The sequence below is a fragment of the Caloenas nicobarica genome, chromosome 5, assembly GCF_036013445.1.
Source record: "Caloenas nicobarica isolate bCalNic1 chromosome 5, bCalNic1.hap1, whole genome shotgun sequence".
Classification (NCBI taxonomy): domain Eukaryota; kingdom Metazoa; phylum Chordata; class Aves; order Columbiformes; family Columbidae; genus Caloenas; species Caloenas nicobarica.
The window spans coordinates 52,726,393-52,748,487 of NC_088249.1; the positions used below are offsets into that span (position 1 = coordinate 52,726,393).

Genomic DNA, 22,095 nt, shown 5'->3' on the forward strand with positions numbered 1-22,095 from the left:
GAAAACCAGTTCAAGTATTGGAAGAAACGTTCAAGTATGGGAAGATTTTGAGGGCCTTACTGCTGGAGGATTCAAGTGAAAAGCTCGCTCGAAGGTGGCAGCTTCAAAAATGCATGAACTAGATAGCAAAAGACTATGAAAAGCAGGGGAGAATAAGTAGTTGTGTTGAAGAACAATGATCACCCAAGACACAAGGTGAGCCTGAAGACGTGAGGATTTCAAAGGCTCTGATCCTTGTGATGTCTATGAAAAGAATCCCATTAATTTTAGGAGACTTTTGATTGTGTTCAAAGAGAATTCAAAGACAGGAATGCTGTTTCTGCTGTAGCAGAAGGGAAAGATGGCTTTAGCAGCACTGATATTTCAGATAAGGATTCTTTCGAATCATCTTAGTTTAAAACAAATTGTCAATCAGACAAAACACAGAAATGGCAAGCATGAGCTAAATAATTTTGGTGGTAGAATAAGACATTAATGGAGCAGTAAATACAGCAGAGACCCTTATCTGACATGACTATGAATTTTAAAAAAATATTGAGGGAAGGAGCGTGTGTATGTGGGAAGCATACAGAAAAAACAGATTATAACTTTTCAAGAGTATGACTGTGAAATGTTCATAAGATCTGTGCAAGGAGAGTTGCCCCAGAAACAAAATGAAGCATTTGGGAAGGGAAAAGGCCATTAAAAAAAATTCTTCTACATTGACGTAGTAGATAAACCATGGAATTGAATGAGGTGCAACTAAAAACACAACAGGAAGAGAAAAAAAGGTGTGTGGTGAGGGGAAAGTCAGTATATTATCATGAAGATGTCCTAAAGAAACTAGAATCCCAGACAGCGATGGATTAACAGTGTCTTCTCAGTAGTGACATGCTAACTATTAATAGCTTTAAACAACTGGTAACTCGGATCACCAAAAAAGAATTTCTGTAAGCAAATTACTCTCACTATTTGACATTAAGTAGCAACTTCAGAAGCAGTTCATGGTCAGAGAAGTAGTTAAAGCAGTGAAGTCTATGCTGTTGTTAGAAATTATTCAGGTCTAAGATTCATGTAAAGTTCGCAGAACTAACCCTGGAATCTGTCAAGGACTGCGGGGAGTTTGGAATTGGAGAACCTTATCTGGCTGAGGAGCAGCATCTTGTGACTGCAGCCTAGGCACATCCCATCCCTTCATGGCCGTCCCGAGTGCACGAGTGTCTTGGAGGAGCACGTTCGGAAGAAAACAATGAGCTGCTAATGTTGAAGGGGGTTAGAATCTAGAATGGTGTAAAAATGCAACTGATCCTCTTCTGTTTGCAGACCAAAGGATGGAGAAGTGGCGCTCGTGACTGTGGCTGGCTGTTTAAAGTACGACTGCAGTTTAAACGTGTTTATACATTTAATTAGAAATTAGCAGAATAATGAAATACTGAATGCAAAATTAAATTAGTAATAGCAAGCTAAAGGAAAAGTTCTGTAAACTTCATTTCAAAAATATGGTTGTGGCATTAAGATCTACATTCTTCCCAATATACAAAGGTCATATACAATTTGTACTTCACAACAGATTTTATTATACTACCTGCATAGAAGACGCATGTGCTTTACTGACCATAACATTAGGTTTCTTTTCAAAGGCAAATACAAACTGGGGGAAAAAAAAAACCTACTAGACCTTCCTGTTACTCCAAATATGTTCATTCCTCAAAAGGAGGAATATAAATACAAAAATATAAAGATAAAGCAAAGATGTTTTAACTAAGGACAGGAATATAGCCTAATGGTTATAGCATGGACCTAAGAGTTGAGAGAACAGAGATGTCATGCTATAACCTTCTGCAAGTCACCTTGAGGCTTATTACTTGATGAATATAGTTCTGCATATCAGACACATAGCTGTTATATGCAGTTGTGAAGTAGGTGAGATATTTTTTGGGATTTCGTGAAGTAGCCACTGCCAGTGAAATGCATTACTAGACAACAGAGAACTGTCCCTGCAGACATGTGACCATACAACATCAGAAAGATTATTGAAGCAGGGTTAAACTGTCATGTTAAAAACATCAGTCTTGAATAACAAGCAACTTATAGCTGTATTTCCTAATTGCAAACCAATCCACAAACTGTATCTCAGTAAGAAACCCTCTGTTAATTCCCCTTGGCTCTGAAAAGGTTTCAAGTCCTTTGGCAGCACTGCTGTTTTCTTGGAGGGTTAGGTCCAAGAACACACCACCCACCACCATTAGCCCTTCATGTCTTCCCCAACTATCTGTTGAATGCAGGTGTGTTTGCCTTGTACTTCTCCACTTGATTTCAACTGCAGGTTGAGCAAAGATGAATATCTGTTCCCTTTTGCAACAAAGGGACTGTTAGCTTCTACTGTGCAAAGTGTTCTGAGTATACTTACGGGAGTTTCTAATAACAGCAGCTAGAGTAAGTATCATAATGGAACTACCCAGTTTTTCCTGCTTATGTAAAGATACTAAAGTCATCTGGAAAATACCGTTTACTGTGGAGCAAATTACTCAGCTCCCATTTAGTAGTAAATTTTGCTGACTGTGATATATTCTAGAAAACAAGCTACAGTGGGGTTTAGATAGAGATCAGTATGCAGGACAAATTAACCAAAGCCTGGACAGCTATAAGAAACAGGAATCCTTATGTGGATTTGCTGACTGAGCAGCACCTTTCCAAATAGAACTGGCAACCGTTCAACCTGCTACTGTTTTTGCAAAGAAAGTTCTTACAGGTTGGCTTTTTTTAAGAATGGATTTTTATTGACTTTCCAGATGACATTATTAATCCACGTAAACAGGATTTTTACTTTGCACATAATAGAAAGTGTAAACAGGAATGTGAGCATCAGTATATGCTCACTTCTTCAATGGTGACCCAGCATTCGCCTTTAAAAAATAAAAAGTCCTCTTCTTTTCAATTTGCACTTCCATTCTGAACCATTTGTAGATATTCCTTGTGTAGCTTTTCTTGGGTTTCATAAAGTTTCTTTAGCTTCTTAATTTGTCCTTTGCTGAGTTCTTTGCCTTCTGTATCATGAGTGGGAAATCCCTGAAACATTAAAAAAACCAAGATAATATTTAAGATAAATTCTTGGACTTCTTTTGCTCCTTATGAAATCGTGTTTTATTAAGATAGGGGGATAATGTCATAATGACAAACTGTCAGGATGAGGTGCATCATAGCTAATTTTAGTCACCTAAAAGTTTGACAACTAACTTTGACTATTTGTGTATGTTCCCTTCTTAGGTAATGAAGGGTCAAAGGGTGTATTTATTTTCTGTCCTGTACTAAGTAAGGGAAGCTTAGACAACTGACTTCTAGATGGTTACAGTTAAGAGAATAATGACTAATCCCTAAACAGATGGTTAAGAAACCACTTTTAATCGTACTAGAATATTGAATCCAAGGTTTAAAGCAGAAGCAGTAAGAGCTTTGCATTCTTGACGGAGAAAGTATGATCAGAGTTTTTATGGATTTCTCCTTGGCTTGCAATCTCCATTTTTACTGGCCTTCAGGGCCTGATTTTGCATGGGTGAAGACAGGGAAAAGCATGATCAGTGTCGTGGATGAAGTGCTGAAAAAACAGTGCTTTATGTTTTCCAAGTAACAACTTTTATCCTCAAGGGGAGCAGTCAAGGGCAAAGTTATCTCTGCAGCACCTTGAGATATCTTTTGCCAGCAGAGAACAAAACAGTAGGCAGAACCAAAAAGGAAGCACAGGAGCTCTGTGAGAAATACAGATGTCTCCATCAGTTCTGGCAGAGTTGGGGAGTTTGTACATGCAAGTGAATTCCTTGCCTTGCAACGGGGTAATCTGTGAACAAGCATACATATTCCTACCCACAATATCTACAGAAGATTTTTCTCTGCAATGAGAGGGCCCAAAGGAGAGCAATGGACAATTAAAATACCCTTGAAATGATGGCTAACAGAGAGCCTTGCTCCTCAGTGCAGGGTATGTGCAAGAAAATCAATGTATCGCTTATTCTTTCTCTCCTTCCCTCCATCCGCTACATTAATAGCACTACCCTGGAGGTTTTGGACAGGTACACATACAATTACATACTACTGGGGAAGGAAAACCACTCCCTATCTAAAGAAAACACTCTTACGTTTTCATCAAACATGGAATATTTGTCATGTTCTGATTTAAACATTTCATGTGGTGGAATCTTCATTTTTGCCAGTTTTGCTGCCTGTAATATAAAGCATGCATTAACTGCATTAGCATCACATTCATTACTGACACCCTGTCACATGCAAAACAAAAAGTAGACTATAATATACAAATCAAAGAGCAAAAAACAAATAATTCACAATTATTTATCATTTGAAAAGAAACTTTCAGTGAGGAACAACTCAATAAGTCTTAGCTGTGCTTGTATGGTGGAAAAAAATGTTTTAAATCTGTAGAGAACAACTGAATAAAACAAATATATTGCAGGAACTCAAAATAACTCACTTATATAGGTCAAAAACTACATCTGATTTTTGCTGATTTAGTTCCTTAATGTTTTAGGTGTAAACACAAAGTGAACAGTTGCTATGAGTAAAGAATATTCAGCAATTAACTCACTGCAAAGGGAACCACCTTTATCAAGAGTTTCCTGCTGAAAAGCAACAGTTTCTGTGCACGGCACAGCAGAATCAGGATGCAAGTAAATTTACTGAAAATAAACCGAACTTCAACTTATCTGTAAACAAACACATCTTGGAATCCTTTCCAAGTAACTTATGCCCAATGCAAGGGAATCAATTTTTTGAAAGAATGCAAAAAGCTACTTGGAATTTGTGGATAATAAATGCTATTTATCTGCTTGTCTCTCTGTACCTGGTGCTCTCTAAAAGTTTACTTCCTCTTTTAAGCCAGGACCGCATTTCCTGTACTGTTAGAATCATCAGCATAGCAAACAATCTTTTGTTTTTTGAGAGTCCATCTCCTCTGGCTGTCTACTCCTCATCCAAAGCCTAAAACCTTTGAGCTATCTCAATTCCAACTGCAGAGGTAAAATGTGTTTTTACAAAACACTACATTTCAGAGCTCAATCATAAGGAACAGGTGGATTCTTAAAGAGAAAACAAGCAAACAAACAAACCAACCAACAACTGTTTTCACACATACCTACAGCACTGGAAAGGGAAGAAAATAATAAATGACACATGCAAAATCTTCTCTAACAAGCATGTAAGAAACTGCTTTGGGAATTAAGGAAGTAATACTGTCTATAGACTGAAATATGTGCTATGAGATCTTCTGAGAAGCCTTTGCAGTCTGTAGTTGTGTTTTCAAAGATGGTTTCTCTATAATAGGAGCTGAATATTCAAATCTGAACTGCAAGCCAAAGTCATTCTGAGCAGGAAATTGGAGACAAAAAAAAGTAAATGGAGGCCCAGTTAAGGCCGGGCAGAGAGCCTGTGTTCTTCTATAATCTTCCCTGCACGTGACTATCGCTGTTAACACTTTTCTTCAAAACCAGATTAAAAGGATCTGAACACTTACTTCCTGCTCTTGTTTTTTCCTGGCTGCTTCTTCTTTCTTCCTTTTTTTCTCTTCTTCAATCTATGAAAGGCAATGTTAATGAGTAAAAGGTAACTACTTGGTTGTTTTCTAGAAATCTGAGCCAGCTAGCTCCCCTGGATATCTAATTACAGGCAGAACTGGCAGCACGACCTGCAGCAAAACCACTATGCCTTATAATTAGGATTGTCTGATCCTTCCCACTGTATGACTTTGATTTCATTTGCTTTTATTCACAGTTAAACCAGTTTTAGCTGAGGAGAATGGATTTTGCATGCAGATTGCATACATATGAAAGAAAACCTACAAAGACTGCAGAAGAAGTAGTCCTGCCATTTCACAGGGAAAAATGTTTTGCAAATGACTTTTTAAAAAGACCATATTTCGCTGATATTTTAAGCTCTTGCCTGAAACTGTGAAGACATTACAGTTTCTCAAGAAGCAGTTGTACCCCTTGATGTTCCTACAGAAACAACTATCCAAATTTAGCCAACTTATAAAACTTTATGAAAAACAAAAATCTCATCTTGCACTTGCTTAGGAGAGACCTATCGGTTCTCCAAGGGTTCTGCCAGTACTGAACATAATACTGTTTCCAGTGAAAATGTACTCTAGCTGCAGGTTCTACCCAGCAGCTACATACAAACTGCCTTCAAATGTCTCTTTGATGAAAATATCTGTAATTGGCTGAAACTACATTTTACTTCTTCCTTTTCTGAAAAATATCGACATGGAGGGAGAGGTGTCGGAAAGTCTTTCAAATATTTCTAGTCATGAAGGAATTTTATCATTCATTAAAACTGAAGAAAGACATATGAAGTGTTACTTTTAAATTTTACAAAGTCACATGTTAATGCTAGGAAGTGCCACAAGGAGGGTTTCTGTGCAGATCTTGTGCATTTGAATTAGGATTCAAAATCTTTATATAGTAACATGTGAATTCTTACCCCCACACTCTGAATATCTCACTCATCCATACTACATTAATTAAGATTTAGCCAGGGCATTTTGTTCTCACGTATCAGATAAATATAGTCTAGTTCTATGGAAAATGTCAACTTCATTTGTACAGACAAAAGAAATCCCCATTAGCTTCTCATTGGAATCGTTCTTCCAGAGAGACAAGACAGTGTGCATGCAACATTCAACATCCCTTAATTATATGAAGATTTTTTAAAAATAAAAAACCTTAGGGGTATTCATTAGGTCCCATACAACATTTTCAAGAAGCTGCTGTTTCAAAAACTATTTTCCTGAACACCACTCAAATTTTCATGTAAATTCTCTTATGTTATTTTCCTTGTTGCTAGTCTAAAGTTTTTCTTACAAGTTATCAGATGTGTAAAAGTATCGACACCTTACACATTACTTCAAATTTGAAAAATATAGAATGCTTAAAATAATAACCTTTTTCTTTTCTTCTCTTTCTTTCAATAACGTGTCTTTATCCACGAATTTAACCACAGTTGGAAGTCCTGAAGAAGCAAAAACAGATGAATAAGTTTCCAATGCTTGAACAGTCAGAGGTAGATGAATTTACCCTATGATAACTGTTTTCTTTTTGCTAGCTGAGTGCAAATACAACCGAGTAACTACTCAAAAGTTACTAAGAAATTAGGTACTACAGAAAAAGATCAAAAAGACTGCAATGTACCTTTTTATATTCCATTCATATATTCCAATATACAGTTTTATAATATATATACATATATCAGAAATATATGCTATAGCTTTGCAGGCCTTGAGTTTGTTGGATTATTCCAGATTAGTTTTGACAGGTTGTTTTCCTGCTTCTTATGAAAATAGTAAGATTAAGCTACCTACAAAGTTGCAAGACATATAATTGGGTACCTTCATGATCTTCAAATCGAACACCAAGTTCAGGAAGGATATCATCTCGAAGAGCATCACTCAACTGCAGAACTTCAGTTACTACAGAACAAGAAAAATACTTTTAGTAAAGTAAGATTTGGTGAAAGTATAGTTATTTAGTTATTTAAATGCAATTAAAAATCGCCACTCACACAGCCCAGAGAAAGATCTTTTGTTTTAAAGTTATAAACCTTTTAAGTAAGTTCTGCCTTCTTTCAGCTGTACAGAGAAGCAGCATGTTTCTCTGCATGGACTTGAAATGCATAAATTTCTTCCAAGATACCCTCATTGTTCCTGAAGGGGAACAGAACAAAAATCCAAGCCAATTCAGGAATGGTACAGCACAGTGGAAGGGTATACAACTTAGGAAGATCCTAATGGTTGCTGTAGAATTTCCAGTAAGAAGGGTTAAGAAGCCTATTTTAGAAAAATCACAGATTAACATATCCTGAGCTACATCCAACAGTGCCTCTGAAGGACTATGATTTTGTTGTTTTGATAACTACACATATATCTGTCAGAGCAACTGTAATCCAAACATCCCCTGTTTGTACAAATAGGTTTCATCTAGTCTGACGAAGCTGCTTTTTTTAAAGCAAACCAGTTGCAGCAGAACAGAGAATTTCGATTTGGCTTTCTGGATGGTGATCAGGATGCCATGACTAACATTTTTTTTCCTTGCAAATTTATCAGAGAGCCTTTGATGACAGCAAATCGTTAACAACTCAAGATGTAACTGAAATAGATGCTATCAAGTCTTAAGAGAAAAACAGATCTTCATACAAGTTATTTACTTGGATGAGAAATTATATCAGCTGAGAATTAGCAGAACTGTGAGGAGGAATTAAATGCATCTAGAAGACCCTGTATGTTGCTATTGTGAACTTAATTCAGGGGCATTTTTATAGACAGTCTTGTATTTAAGAGGAAACGCTTACGAAGTGTGACAAGATAAATACTTGAGTTAGATGATACTATGTGCTTGTAATAAGCAAGTGTTCTCCCTTTCAGCAGCTCTCGGCTGGTTAAATGTAAGAAGTAATAGGGGTCTCAAACGTAATAATTCTGGCAGTAGAAGGTACCATCCAGACACTGTACTCAACACTCCACATATCAGTAGATAAAATTACCATCCCTGAGCCTTCATCTCTTCCATAATTCTTAGAGCCTCAGAGAGCTGAACAGTGAATAGCATCGACTATCCTAATCCTATAAAAAGGAACGGCCTCCCTATTTCATTGCAAGGAAGTGTTCTGTGACTCTCTTTGTATGGGAAAGCACTTCATTTTATAGCAGCTCTTTTGTGTGCCAGAACTAAGTAGTTATTTTTCTTAATCCAGAACAGTTATACACAGTAAACCACATTCATGTTTGATGCAACTCTAAAGAAGCCATTAAGATAAACGAGGGATAAGATTACCTCACTGGCTGTTAATACTAAAAGGTGTTGACTCTAACCTAGGCAAAGGAATTGCACGTCATACCAAGAATGTATAAGATACACCTACTGCTTATTCAATAAAACTGTGTCTGCTAAGTTATAAATATTTACTTCTCTGAAATCATGAATAATTGGAAGTTTAAGAAGAAGAAATCCATCAAGATAGAGAATAATGAGAAATGTATAACAAAACATATTATTTATGAAAGGACACATCCTCTGAAAAATCCTCTGTTATCCAGAGGAGTCAGCACCACACTTCTTAGGGCTGAAATGTGCCTGTTCTTTGCATGTGCTATCTCCAGAGCACAGGTATTTAGGGATTGGGTAGGGGGTTGTTTATGGGCTGCCTTAAGATACAAGCCTTTATCCTCACTGCGGAAACCAGTGGGATAGTATCTTACCACCAGTGCCCATGAACGCCCTGGCAGCCCTTTGAGCCTGTAACTTTTTCCCAGGCCTCTTTTCACATTTTCTGTGAATTTCAAGCCAAGAGCCTCAGATGTGAAACAGATGTTGTGCTGTTGTGAATGAGAACACTGTGATGGGGAGCAAAAGGAGGATCTTGAAGCATCTTGAGAATGCTGGATGTTAAGACTGGCAGCAGACGACAAGAGCAGGCACAGTTACAATGAACAAGTTTGTCCCAATTCTGGCCAACTCATAATACATTAGGAAGAGGGGAGAGGGTTTCCCACTGTGTCTTAGAAACAGCTTAGAGCAAGATACCACATGGCACCAGCACCCATGGCTGAAATGAAGACGCAGGCAGAGTTCAGTCATGGACACCTTTACCACAGGGCAGTCAATTTAAGCAACTGAAGACACTTGCTCCTTTTGAACATCTGAATAACCATTTGTCACTCATGAGAATTCTTCCCAAGCATTGGGGCTGCACTAGAGCATAGATCTGCTCCACTGTGCATCTTTGCAGAGACAACCATATGAGGTCTTTGCAGCTGATCAAGTACTCAAGTAAAACGTCAGGCTGTGCAATATAGAGATGCTCTGACCAACCAGTCACTGATGTCTTTTGCAGAGGTTTTCTGCATTTCTTTCGCTTGTACAGCTAGCACAGCATTTTCGTGGGTACCATCACTGCTAGATATGCTCACAAATTAAGTCAAGACCCAACTGCAAATGATCAGTGCAGATCTTCAGTTGCGTACTAATAAGCTTACAAAATAGAGAATTAATTTTATTAATACGTTTGAATGCTAGCTTTGTGGACAATGGTAAAATTTTTGTAGAGTATATACATTTGGGTTCTTACAAAAAAAAGTTTTACAAATGACTATTCTGAGAAGTGTTTTGTAAATATAGATAACATTTTTTTAAAGTCATATGCATATGAATGGGGACATTTGTATTGCTCTGCAGGTTTTACAGACACAGCATACTTTTTATTTAACCTCTATGAATACTTGAAGCAATACAGATCGTATTAATTAATATTTAACACCATTCTGGTGGACTGTGATGGGGAAACCCCCTTCACTTACAACCATGTAGAGACAATATCCCCAGCCATTAATCCAAAAAACTTTTAGAGTAATTTAACACTTCCTGTATGCAAGGATTTAATGGATACAGGGAAACAATTCAGTTGCATGTCAGTGCAGGTCCTGCCAGCCACCATTCAGCTTCCATATATCAAGTAGTTTAATGAAAGGTGCCTCCTTGGTCGCACTGCAGATTGTTCCATACCCCAACCAAATAGCAACTAAATCCAGCTTTATTCTTACTGCCCAATTTATGTCAGGCAAAAAATCAATACCTTCCAAGTAAGAAACTCATGTGCCAGTAAGCAGTCTAGTGCTACGTATGTTCTAAAAATGATCTACAAGAAGCCACGTGATATTTAAACCTTACCACTGTTAAAAGTGAGGATCAGTTTAGCTCAACCATCAGAAAGCAAGGGGGGAAAAAAGTCTCATACAAAATGAGTATTTATGTTAAATATTTAAAGATCAAAGGTCACATTTTTAGCTGAGGATACAAACTTCTTGAATTAATTCAAATTACAGCAAGTATTTGCTGTTGGAGCTAATAAGCCTATTTCTCACCATCAATTAGACCTATAGGAGTTTGACAGCTGAGAAGTCAAATTAAGAAATACAGTTTTGTGCTTTTAAGGTAAACTTGTTGGCTCTTAGAAGAATGCAAAACAGTAGCAGAATTAGGGTTCAGATTCTTTGCCTTTGGTTATCAACCAGACACCACAAGTAATTTTATATTTCTGTATAATATATGGGTTATTTATATATGGGTTATTTATATATGTTTTATATATTTTAAAATGCCCTATTTTGCCTTCAAGTACAAACTTCCATGTAAAAAGTTTTAAGAAAACAAGAATCAAATACATATTGAAGACATGTAAAATTCTACAGGGAACAGCAGAAAATAGTAAGAGCACCATTCGGAACTAATTGACTGGTAAAATCAAAGAGGGCCTAATGGAACAACCTATTTAACACTCTATAGTTCTGCTGCCAACACATACAGCATGATCAAAGCTTTTCAGAGGCAGAAAAAAAAGCGCCCAAAACAACTCCTAGCAAACTCCCAAATGAATTCTCCAAGGAGAACACTCAATTACCATCAGGGGAGCTACAATTCTAACTATACTAACTAACAAATAAGAATGAATGTCTCAGGCTATTTAAGAAAATCTCAGGCTATTTACACAGAGAGAGAGAGTACCATTGTGTAGCAATCTACACTTCTAAAAGAACCAAGCTCCCTGGGGGTAGAGATCATAGGTACTTTCATACCTAGAAAACAGGGAGTCCCCTAATCTACAGAAACAACAACTAGTCCTCATCATTCCAGAACTTTTAGATTCTTTAGGAAATTAATAGAAAATTACTTTAGCAGCCTGTAAAACTTTCCCAAATTAAAGAAACAGGTAGCAGAGATTCAGATATTCAAACCTGCTCTGATTTAAGGATGCCTTTTATTCTCTAAGCAAAGAGAGACTATCAGCTGGCTCATCCCCCCAGTTTGATTCCTACAAGCTCTGAGTCTCTGGCACAACAATACAGGAAAAAGTGAAGTCTCACCTTTCTTCTCTCTGGCAATTTGTCGCACTCCTTCTCTGAACTCAGAAAGAACTTGTAGGTATGGCATCACTGTAGATTCAATCTGCAGGATAATTATTTCTACAGTTAGCTAATCATCATCTTGATATAAGACATGTCCTTACCCACTTCATATTTATGTGCTGTTGGGATGGAACTTAACCCTCAGGGCAGATCTGCATCAATAAAAATTGTCATTGCACTATTGATGTCAAAGGATAGATGATAATTTGCATTAGCTGACAATTTTCCTTTTGTGCAGATAAAATCAGTTTATGGAGTTCTGCCTCTCCCCCTTCCTTTTTCGTCTCCTTTTCGTTACAGATACATCAGTTCCACAAGGATATGCTACAGTCCAGCTAACTATAATGCAGTACAGCGATAAAAACAGCATCCAGACAAATTTGCCCCTTTGTGTTCTGTATTGCCTTACTTAGGTCCAGCTGCTTGTCAGACATAATACCAGGTGAAAATGATGTTAGGACTTATTTTCATCAGAACCTAGATCTGTTCCTCAGATGTTAGCTTATGTTAATCATATTTATTTCCAATACAGTGCAGTTGTCCATATTCCTAACGACTCCCTCCCCAACAAAAAGTGGGGAGAGATTGCTGTTGAATTATTTCAGGTATAAATAAATGCTGGTCATGAAAGCTCAAAGAAAAAGTCCTGAGAATCCTGCTCCCAATGGTAGTGAATAGCAACAGCAAGCAGTTAGTGAAGAACAGCAGTGAACTACTATAAAAACAACTAGAGATCAGCACTGTCTGCCAACACTTCTCTGGAATCCCAAGAGAAGCCAGACACCCAGGGGACTGCTTAAATTAAAAGTGTCATTACTTTGGAGGGTGGGGAAGAGAGAGAAAAAAATGCACACTTGTTTCCCCTAGAGTTTCCACATGTCCTTCCCAGCTGTTTAATCTCCATGACACATTTCTGTACAATTAACAGACAGGATAGTCTGTTATGCTCTAGAAGTGCCCATTTGAAAGGAGCTGAGGGGCTCTGTTAAAACTTTTCATAAATGTGAACACTATGCAAAAAGCTTCACAATTGGAACCGTTGCTGACAGGTTTGGCAGAACGAACAGACTATGGAAAGTAAGCAACGGTCACAACCCCACTACTCTACACTGAAACCAGCTCAACATGCAAATGAAGTGGTGTCAGGAAAGCATGCACTGTCACTACTTTACCAAGCAGTTAAAGACAAAAGATTTTTATTTCCAGAAATAACTAACTTGACAGCAACACTTAATTCATTTGGAAAATGAGACTATGGAACCTGAGGTTTTCTGACTTCTAATCTCTTTTGTCCCCTTTCAAGTAAATTAGTGAACCACGGTAATTAAGCTACTTGTTCTTTCAAAGCTTTTGAAGACGATTATGCCTTTTCTGGAGATAAGTACTCTATTCATTCCTTCATCTCCAATTTAGACACAGAAACAAAAGGCCTGATCCACAGCCTTCTGTAATTAATGAGAAGTTTTCCAACCTTGAATGTTCACCTGGTATTTTTTGCTAAGAAAAATAAGTATCTGCATGGAAGACTGAAATGGGGTTTAATATTTAATGAAACAGTCAAAACATTTGTGATATTATGCATCTTTATAATATAATGCTTAAAACCAGTAATGTCTTAGGTGATAAAAACAGAAGTTTCTTATGTGTAACAGGTGTTAGCACAAGATTCTTCTAACAAGTGTGCTAACAGATGTTAGCACAGGATTCTTTGTGCACAAGATTCTTCTGACTCTACTACTCTTGGCAACATTACTTTAAAACACTGAAAGGCCTTAGCTTCTTGTTCCAAGCTATTGTAAATCCTTCCATAAAGCACATCTGTTGTAAACACTACCTAAATGAAGTGCTAAATAGAAATTTGATTTTCCTTTTCTCTAAAAAGGTAAGTGTTAAGGTGCTGCCTTACTTCTGAAATTCAAAATAATTCTGAGCTAAATTAAAATTCACTGTTGATGGGGTTTGGTATGCAATACTGAGTGTCTTCCTTATTATCCTTGTTATAGCATTACTGGAGATTTCCACAGCTGAGTAACTAAGTGTTTGCAGGGCAATTATCAGACAAGCATTCATTCACATTCTTCAACCACAAGCAAGCTTTCTTCTGCCTTTGATGAATAAAAAGTTTAGCTCTTTTGTTACACCACCATGTTTTATTAATCATTATTCCTTCTAAGGAGGAACAGAGAAACATATGGTCACATCTTGGAATGCAGAAAAATAGGTGAAAAACAGAACTGGTTTGTCCATGTCAAATATTTTGCATGAACAAAGACAGCAAAGTGAAGTTATTTTTCCTGCCTGCACCACCAAATACTACTGTTATTACAGGGCTCATCAGCACTTTCATCAGGTATCTCCTAAGCATTTCCAGAAAAATTATGAATCACAGTGGAACTGCTGGGTGACCAAAGCAAAACAGCCTTCAAAAGACAGATAAAAACTGTGGCTACAAATGAGATCAGAAGAGATTGAAATGCGGATAAAACTCCAGCTGCCTCCAGGTTGGTTTCTGGTGTACCACAAGGAAGTTCAATCAGTCTAATTATATTTTTGGAACTACTTAGCATATAAATACTTGCAATGAGTCTTTACACAGTAGCGTGTGCTGTCTGTCGTTAACATGTGGTTTCTTAAACAGACTCATCATTCAGAAGACAAGATAATTCTTTTTCTGGTTGCTATACAATTTGTCTGTCATTAAATCAAACAAACCTATAAAAACCCAAGCTCTCATAAAAGAAAAATCCTGCTTCCTAAGCCAACTAATTACTTCAGATTCAAGTGTTAAATGCAGAAAGAATGTGATTCAGCTACATATCAGTAATGTAATCACTTTATCTAACCTAAGCTTTCAAAGGACACGGAGTAATTTTGTATAGTGTACTTTGTCCTTCACTTACATTTATGTTTTGACCGCTCCCTCCAACAGGAAAACCAATTGTGTCATCACTTTCTATGGCACCAAAAATCTAGTCAAGGGAAAAAAAAAAAAAAAGAAGAAAAAAAAAAAGATTGCATACATCAAGTCAGAGGTATATGAAAAATGAGCAAAAATCACACGTACTAGGGTTTTGAAGCCACCTAGTTCTCATTTAACCCACAATTCACTGCTTTAATAAGATGATGTTTTGATTTTTAATTGGTAAAGCATACTAAGCCTTTGCTTTCAGATTTAACTTTAAAGCTGTCAGATTTGACATTCTGACTTCAAGTATTTTCTACTGTCTAATTTTCTTTGCATGTACTAGGGGCTCTCCACTACTGAACAAAACATTAGCTGAAATTATAATGTAACATAATGGACTCCAAATTGCTCCTGCTGCAGCATGCACTGCAATTTGGGGTTGTTTTGTTCGGGGTGTGTGTGGAAGATCTCTAGTTTCCTACAAGACTTAAAAAACGACTGTACAGATCCCTACATACTTGAAAAATACAACATTTATAATTTCACAGTGCAATAGCAACGTTACTACTTGCTATTACATACCTTTAGCATTTGAGTGAGATAGGAACTGATGTTTTGTAAAAGAAGTCTGTTTGGCATTTGTCTGGAAGATTTCTTTGCAGCAATATAGGAGTTACTCTGACTGACTAACGAACGCATTTCTTCTAAGACAGAGCGAGTGTCAATATTGTCACACAGTGCTTCATGAATTGCTGCCTTCTTGTCGTAAAAACTAAGAAGAAAAAAATTTTTTTTTACTATTGACGGCAAAAGCATCTGCAACCTACTCTGAAGAACTTCTGCTGGAAGAGTAAGGGGACCTAAAAGTGAGATAATGTTTTGTTGGTCATAGTTTATATTTGAAGGAAAAACAGATGAGTGAGAAAAAGGCATTATCACGATGCTGCTGTTTTGCAGCTATGGACAAAGGTAGGCAGGATAATCTAATTGGCAACAACTATCCAAATATCTAACACTTTTTCCAGCAACTGACCTTTTCATACTAGTTTTTAAACACAGTATAAACTGCTTACTTAGTACCCTCTTGTGCTTACTATATATTTTTTAATAGTATTGCTCTCCTATCCCAATGTACCAGCCAAGTACTCTGTTTAGTATCTTTCCAGTGAGGAACACCAATTTGGAAATTAACTTACCACAAAATGAAGTGTTATGAAGCTGTTACAAGCAGATACAAGGAATAAATTAATGTAAATCTTTGTAATGTTCATGAATAGGTAATATGGTATATTAAGTACGATTTCATCACACAAAGGGTACTGCTGTTTCAAACAACATCCTTTTTCCACAGAAAAGAGAATGAGAAGTGGTAGAGAAAGGAGACAAAACCAAACATCCATGAAGCATATATTTTGTTCCTCCCACTCCTTTGTCCCTTCCCTTTGACCCCTCTATTACTTACTATCTTCCTCTTTTTTTAGTAAAAGGGTTCTCTCTACCAACCTCAAGTTGAAGATGAAATTTTTAGAGGACATCACTAAACAGAAGCATCTGCACTTGGTCCTTCAATAGGTAACATCTCTGTCTACAACAGTGGACTGAACTAGGAACATTTTTAGTACTGCAACATAAGAGGCTTCTATTTTAAATTTCACTCAGAAGTCATATAGAAGCTGCTCGTATTACAAACAATAATATAGTTTTGTTATAAAAGTGAAAGATTGCAATAGTGATGTCACTGTCTCTCTCAATAACACAATTTCAAACATTGGCACTCCGATCTTTTGTGCTTTTAGTCAGGTTGTTTAACTTCTGTTTGACGCAGTTTGCTCACTGCACTTTGAAATGTATAAATACTATTTTTTCCAGTTTTAATGACTGTGAATTATCAGTCACTTCTCAGATAAAAGGACAGCATTTTAAGTAGTGAGGAAAATGACAGCTATCTAAAAAAAAGTTCTCTTTCCCTTCATAAACAGGACATAAACGAAAGGGAAATTAACAATTTCATATATACTTCATAAAGCTGTGGCAAGATTAAATTCCCTAGCTTGTACAGATTTGGGGTACTCTGTGGAAATGCTACAGACTTATAAATATCACTTTATACAGAGTAAGTAATTTTGTAAGAAAAAAAAATTAAACATGTAGCCACACAATGGCTATTCACAGAATAGTAGGAACACTCCACTCACTTCTTGTTCAGCTCTGCTTCCTGATTTTCCCATTTCTGAAACTGGCCTGTCACATCAGTGGGAGCTCGAAGAATATCCTTCACATTTAAAAAGAACTCCTATAAAGGAAGAATATAGCTAAAAATCAATTTAAATTAGACAGAACAAATATTTACTACAAAAAGTAAATATTTCTTAATTAGCCTCCTAAATTTTACGGTTTCAACAGTTTCAGCCAGGATCTACTCAGTATCTGTCAAAACAAGGAAACCCACACATTTTGCATAACTCTGTAAATCACAGTTGGACTGTAATTCAGTTCTATCTCTTGGCTCTGTCACTGCACAATACACTATGAAACTGTAACACTAAGCTGCTCAAATACAATACAATTTTTTAAAAGTTTAGGCGAGAGTTCTTATGGCAGATTGTTAATGGTGTGGCTAGCCACGGAAGCTGAAGAATAAAAGTGGCTTTATAGTAAGGGCCGATTTTATATGGGCATACACCTTGGTGAAAAGTCATTTTTCACTTATTCTGTGGCACAAACCAAACATTTTACATAAAAAGCAGAATAGCTTCAGCTGGAGAGACCAACATCAATGATCTCAAAATGCTGTACAGCCTCCTCATAGGAAATGTGGGTTTAAATCATGGCTCCAAACTAAACAGGGAAAGGAACTGTGCCTGAACCCTCACGTACACCTGCAAAGCATAGAGGCAAATGCTTGATATATGTGGTGAGGAGACAAGGTAGGAAGGAAACTCCTTCTTCCCCTTTGGCTATATTTGTGTAAAGTCTGATCTGGTAGACATGTTATGAAAGTGTCTGTTGGACTGAGTCCTATAAGCAAGCTGAACTGAGAAACTAATCTTGCATGTAAGTGCCAAGCTGATCAGAGATGTCAGAACTTGGAGAGAGCACCCAGCTGTAGAGAAACGTAGCTGTCTGTGGAATTTACAGGACTTGAACGTTCAATGGTAGCTAAACAAATACTGTGACACCCCACCTGATAAACTCAGAAGGCAAACTCAGTCTGTGGATACAGCCTATATATCCTTGGGTTCTATTCCTTGAACCACATATGACAACACAAAGCCTAGAGAGCTAGAGGAAGAACAGAAAGCTTACTTACATTCATAAACTTCTCATACTGAATAGCTGACTCCATGGTATTATTTGAATAATCCAGTGTATCCTTCCAAGAGTGCATGAGGAAAGCCAACCGTAACTGTCGTGCTATTAGGAGTTTCAAAATAAAAAAAAGAAAATAATAATGTAACGCATTTTTATGGCCTTCAACACTGCAGTGGCTAAGAACAATTTTTTTAATATTCTTACTATCAATACATCTACCAAAAAAGCAAGAACACTATTCTCCATACAGATAAGGAACAGAAGAACAAGGAAGCTGTTCTAAAGTTAGTGAAGAAGAATGACACCTGAAGTTAGCCATTTTTGGAAACTCCATTATATGTCTGAATAATAAAATTACCACACTCATCACTCAAAGTACATGAAAAGCATCCAGAGTAATTTTTACCTGTATGTTCCTTCAGTGCATCTTTTATGGTAATAAAATTCTTCAAAGATTTGGACATTTTACAGCCAGCAATTGTTAAGTGGCCAGTATGCAGAAAATACCGAACCCAGTGATTGTTTTCAAAGTATGCCTGCAGCAAAAACAAAAAACCCCAAAGACCCAACACTGTTTATACACATACCATGAAGTAGGATAATTTAAGAATAAAATACTGAGAACGAAAGTTACGCTTATATAAAACACACATAAAGTTTTAAAAATTAACTGATGGATTTGTGTAAGTTGCAGTCAAAGCAAAGCATGTCACTTTTTTCGCTGCAGAAACTGAAGGCCAGTTCATTCACCTCAGACTGTGCCAGTTCATTGTCATGGTGGGGAAACCGGAGATCAAACCCTCCTCCATGAATATCCATCGACTCTCCTAGAATGCATCCAGCCATGGCAGAACATTCAATGTGCCAACCTGGACGACCCTGTTAAGAAAAGGACATGACTTGACTACTAGTTAATTGTCTCCCTCTCCTGTCTGTGTATCATTCCCTCATTGCTCTGCCCCTAAGCAGCTACAGGATGGAAGAAATGGTACAGTGTTAAAGAGAAAAAAAGATTCTCAGTCTTGGCTTCATAAAAACATAGTGTTGGATTTAAAGATCAAACATGGCATATCTATCTGTGATGCTTTATCTGTTTATTATTCTTTTAAAAATTACATTAATATTTTTGATCACAAGGGAAAAAAAGGGTATAGAAATTACTGCAGATAAAGCCTGTAGATAAATAGAGGACAAATGACCGGTAACAGCCATCATGAGCATGCATGGTAATTTCTGTTTAAAAAGTATCAAACACATATATTGACACACATTCTAAATTATTAAATTGACGTAACAACAGAACCTGTGACTGAATACAAGATCCCCATAATCTATACATTATTAATATGAGAAGAGGCAAAGTATTTGTGTAGCATTCTATATAATAAGGTGTAGAATCCCGATTAAAATGTCCTTACCCTTCCCCACGGAGAGTCCCATGAGGGCTCTCCTGGCTTGGAGGATTTCCACAAAGCAAAATCATTTGGAGAATGCTTCTCACTTAAGCGATCAGCTGAGATGCTCAGGTCACCTTTCAAAAGAGAAAATGTAAATATATAAATTTTATTTAAACACCAGCAGTATTGACTTTTGGCCTCGCTGTACCGCACATGAAGTTAATTTAAAAAATAAAGAAATTTAAATAAAGAAAATTAAAACAGCCCTCAAAATCCTTCATAATTAACCTTGATAATCCTTTAGTGTTTTGATTAATGTTTGGTTGACAGGAAATGTGACAACAAGTATCACTTGCACTGCCTTCTAAGTTTTAACATGAGATTCATCTACATTCTCTCTGTAGGCACAATTCCAGTATTTCAGCTACAGAAAAAGAAATATAGAAGCAAAAACCCCTATACCCATAGACAAATAAGTCTGCAGAAGAAATTCACTCCGAAGTTAGAAAGATCCAAATTGAGACTAAGATTGTCTTCTTTGCATGCACAATGTGATCATGGGATATTTCTTCCTCCTCTAATCTCAGTTGCTGCACAGAATGGCTGGTATTTGTTCAATAGCTATGTTTATTGTTTTGTTGCCATCACAGATGTGTTATACAGGATTTGCTGTTAGCTCCTTAGGATCATTTAGGTGTTACTCCCATTACAACATCTTTAAAACACAGGGAATTTACCACTTCTGCAGTACTGTCAAAGACTAAAAGTGATTAACAATACCGCCTACCACATAAGAATCTAAGACAGATTAAAGACAAAATTGTCAAGGTTAAACTTGTCATTTAATTTTGATGTACAGGCTGAGATACCTGAAGTCTCAATTGTTTAGAATATCCAACATTATGCACTTTAAATATAAAAGTATTATGTTTTTATTTACATTAGTTGCCATGTTCAAAGCTTAGCATTTCTGCTGCCTGTAACAGTCAGAATGACATTATCTGTCAGGTTAAGGACAATCATCACAAATGAGCCAAAGCAGCTAAGCTGACAAGCAATAACTTGAGGTATGTGTACTCTTGGTTAGTTACATTAATCACTCAGCATTGGTTCCTATTTGCAACACAACAATTCAACAAAATTGACTAGTTCTGTGGTGGAAATGATACTTTCATGTTACCACAAAGACCATGGTTTAGGCTGGCACCTCTTATTTCATATAGAAGGTTTCAGCTATAAGGGTTTGCATTAAGAAGGAAAAAATAATTATATCCATTTTAAGTTGTATCTCTCAGATACTGCTAGTTTCACCTGAGTACCCTAATTTCACCTAACATGACTGTTATATAAAAACCTTTTAATATTCTTCTGATAGACTTTGTGGATGATTTGCTACTAAAACTGTACCACCTTAGGAGCAGATAACTAATGAGTCTGGTTTACTGAGCATTTTAAGCTACTTCTCTGCTGTGGCTCAACTCAAAAACGAACAAACAAAACACCCTACATTTGGATTTAGTTCAACACAACAAGGTTTACAAAGTAAAAAGTCCTCAGTATGAAAGAGGTACCCAAATATTTGTAATGAAATAACCACAGCCTGGTGTGGAGAGCTTTCACCTGGCGTGTGGAAGACCCAGCTTCAAGTCTTTGCTCATCCTACTTTGGACCAGATGACCAGCCATATAACAGGGCTACAGTCAAATGACTGAGCTATTCACAATTCTGACCAAAAAACCCACCAAACAAAACCAAGCCAAAAACATTCTAGAATTAATGTTTCTTGGTATTTTCCAATTAAAAACGTTTAGAAAAGTGCTGGTTCAAGCTACAAAATCTTGGAAAAGAAATCTATTGGTAAAGCAAGTGCAGCAGGTAAACTATTCAACTCTGACAGTAACTTTGATCCAAACATCAGTGAAATCAATTGAAAAGATCAACACATCATCAGTTTCTTCAGCAACTTAATCAAATTTTATTTCCACTATTTACCTTCACCCTCTTGAAGAGCTTTTTGGTCCCCTACAGCTTCAGGAACCAACTTAGCATAGGAGTGTTTTTCACTAGAATCAAACTTCACAGTATCAAAGTATACAGATCCATTGGACACATACCTGAAAAGTTAAAGATCGTTATTTAGCTAACTTTCTACCAAGAATTAACTGAATTCTATCCCCCCAAAAAATCACTGTCTTAAACTTAAGTTCTCTAGTGAAACTGTATACAGGATGGTACTGCTCAGTATTGTAAAGATGACTTAGGTGAGCACAAGCTTTCAGGCCTTACCATAAAGAATTCAGACAAATCATTGAAAGTCATAATAAAATCTATCAAAGGGAAAACAACTAACATCTTTTGTTAAACTCTTAAGAGGTGAGACATCAGATAACAGTCCAAGAGAATATCTTATAAGAATCATGTTTGTTTCACAGTCCATTTTGTCCTCCTTCACTTTGCTAATTTTTTCCCACTACAGCCATAATAAAAACTCTGACACGAAAGTAAGTTTCAGGACCACCAAGAATGCTGATAATCCAGTGCAA

At 36.8% G+C, this 22,095-nt stretch overlaps 1 protein-coding gene across 2 annotated transcripts in view; it reads right to left on the reverse strand.

Annotated features, from left to right (window-relative positions):
• Positions 1 to 1,464: 1,464 nt before the first annotated feature.
• The window catches only part of CARS1 (cysteinyl-tRNA synthetase 1), a 35,309-nt gene continuing 14,678 nt past the window's right edge, over positions 1,465 to 22,095 (reverse strand). Inside the window, exons 9-22 of one of the 2 annotated variants that reach the window (XM_065636156.1) lie at positions 21,545 to 21,666; positions 19,574 to 19,686; positions 18,906 to 19,034; positions 18,562 to 18,691; positions 18,154 to 18,257; positions 17,039 to 17,136; positions 15,426 to 15,615; positions 14,839 to 14,907; positions 11,897 to 11,978; positions 7,370 to 7,450; positions 6,926 to 6,993; positions 5,501 to 5,560; positions 4,113 to 4,196; positions 1,465 to 3,048 (exon numbers count right to left, since the gene is read on the reverse strand). In XM_065636156.1, the coding sequence (XP_065492228.1) occupies positions 2,914 to 3,048; positions 4,113 to 4,196; positions 5,501 to 5,560; positions 6,926 to 6,993; positions 7,370 to 7,450; positions 11,897 to 11,978; positions 14,839 to 14,907; positions 15,426 to 15,615; positions 17,039 to 17,136; positions 18,154 to 18,257; positions 18,562 to 18,691; positions 18,906 to 19,034; positions 19,574 to 19,686; positions 21,545 to 21,666 (1,465 nt within the window). In that variant the 3' untranslated portion in view covers positions 1,465 to 2,913. The remainder of the gene's footprint in view (positions 3,049 to 4,112; positions 4,197 to 5,500; positions 5,561 to 6,925; positions 6,994 to 7,369; positions 7,451 to 11,896; positions 11,979 to 14,838; positions 14,908 to 15,425; positions 15,616 to 17,038; positions 17,137 to 18,153; positions 18,258 to 18,561; positions 18,692 to 18,905; positions 19,035 to 19,573; positions 19,687 to 21,544; positions 21,667 to 22,095) is intronic. The other variant, XM_065636155.1, reaches the window with a different exon arrangement.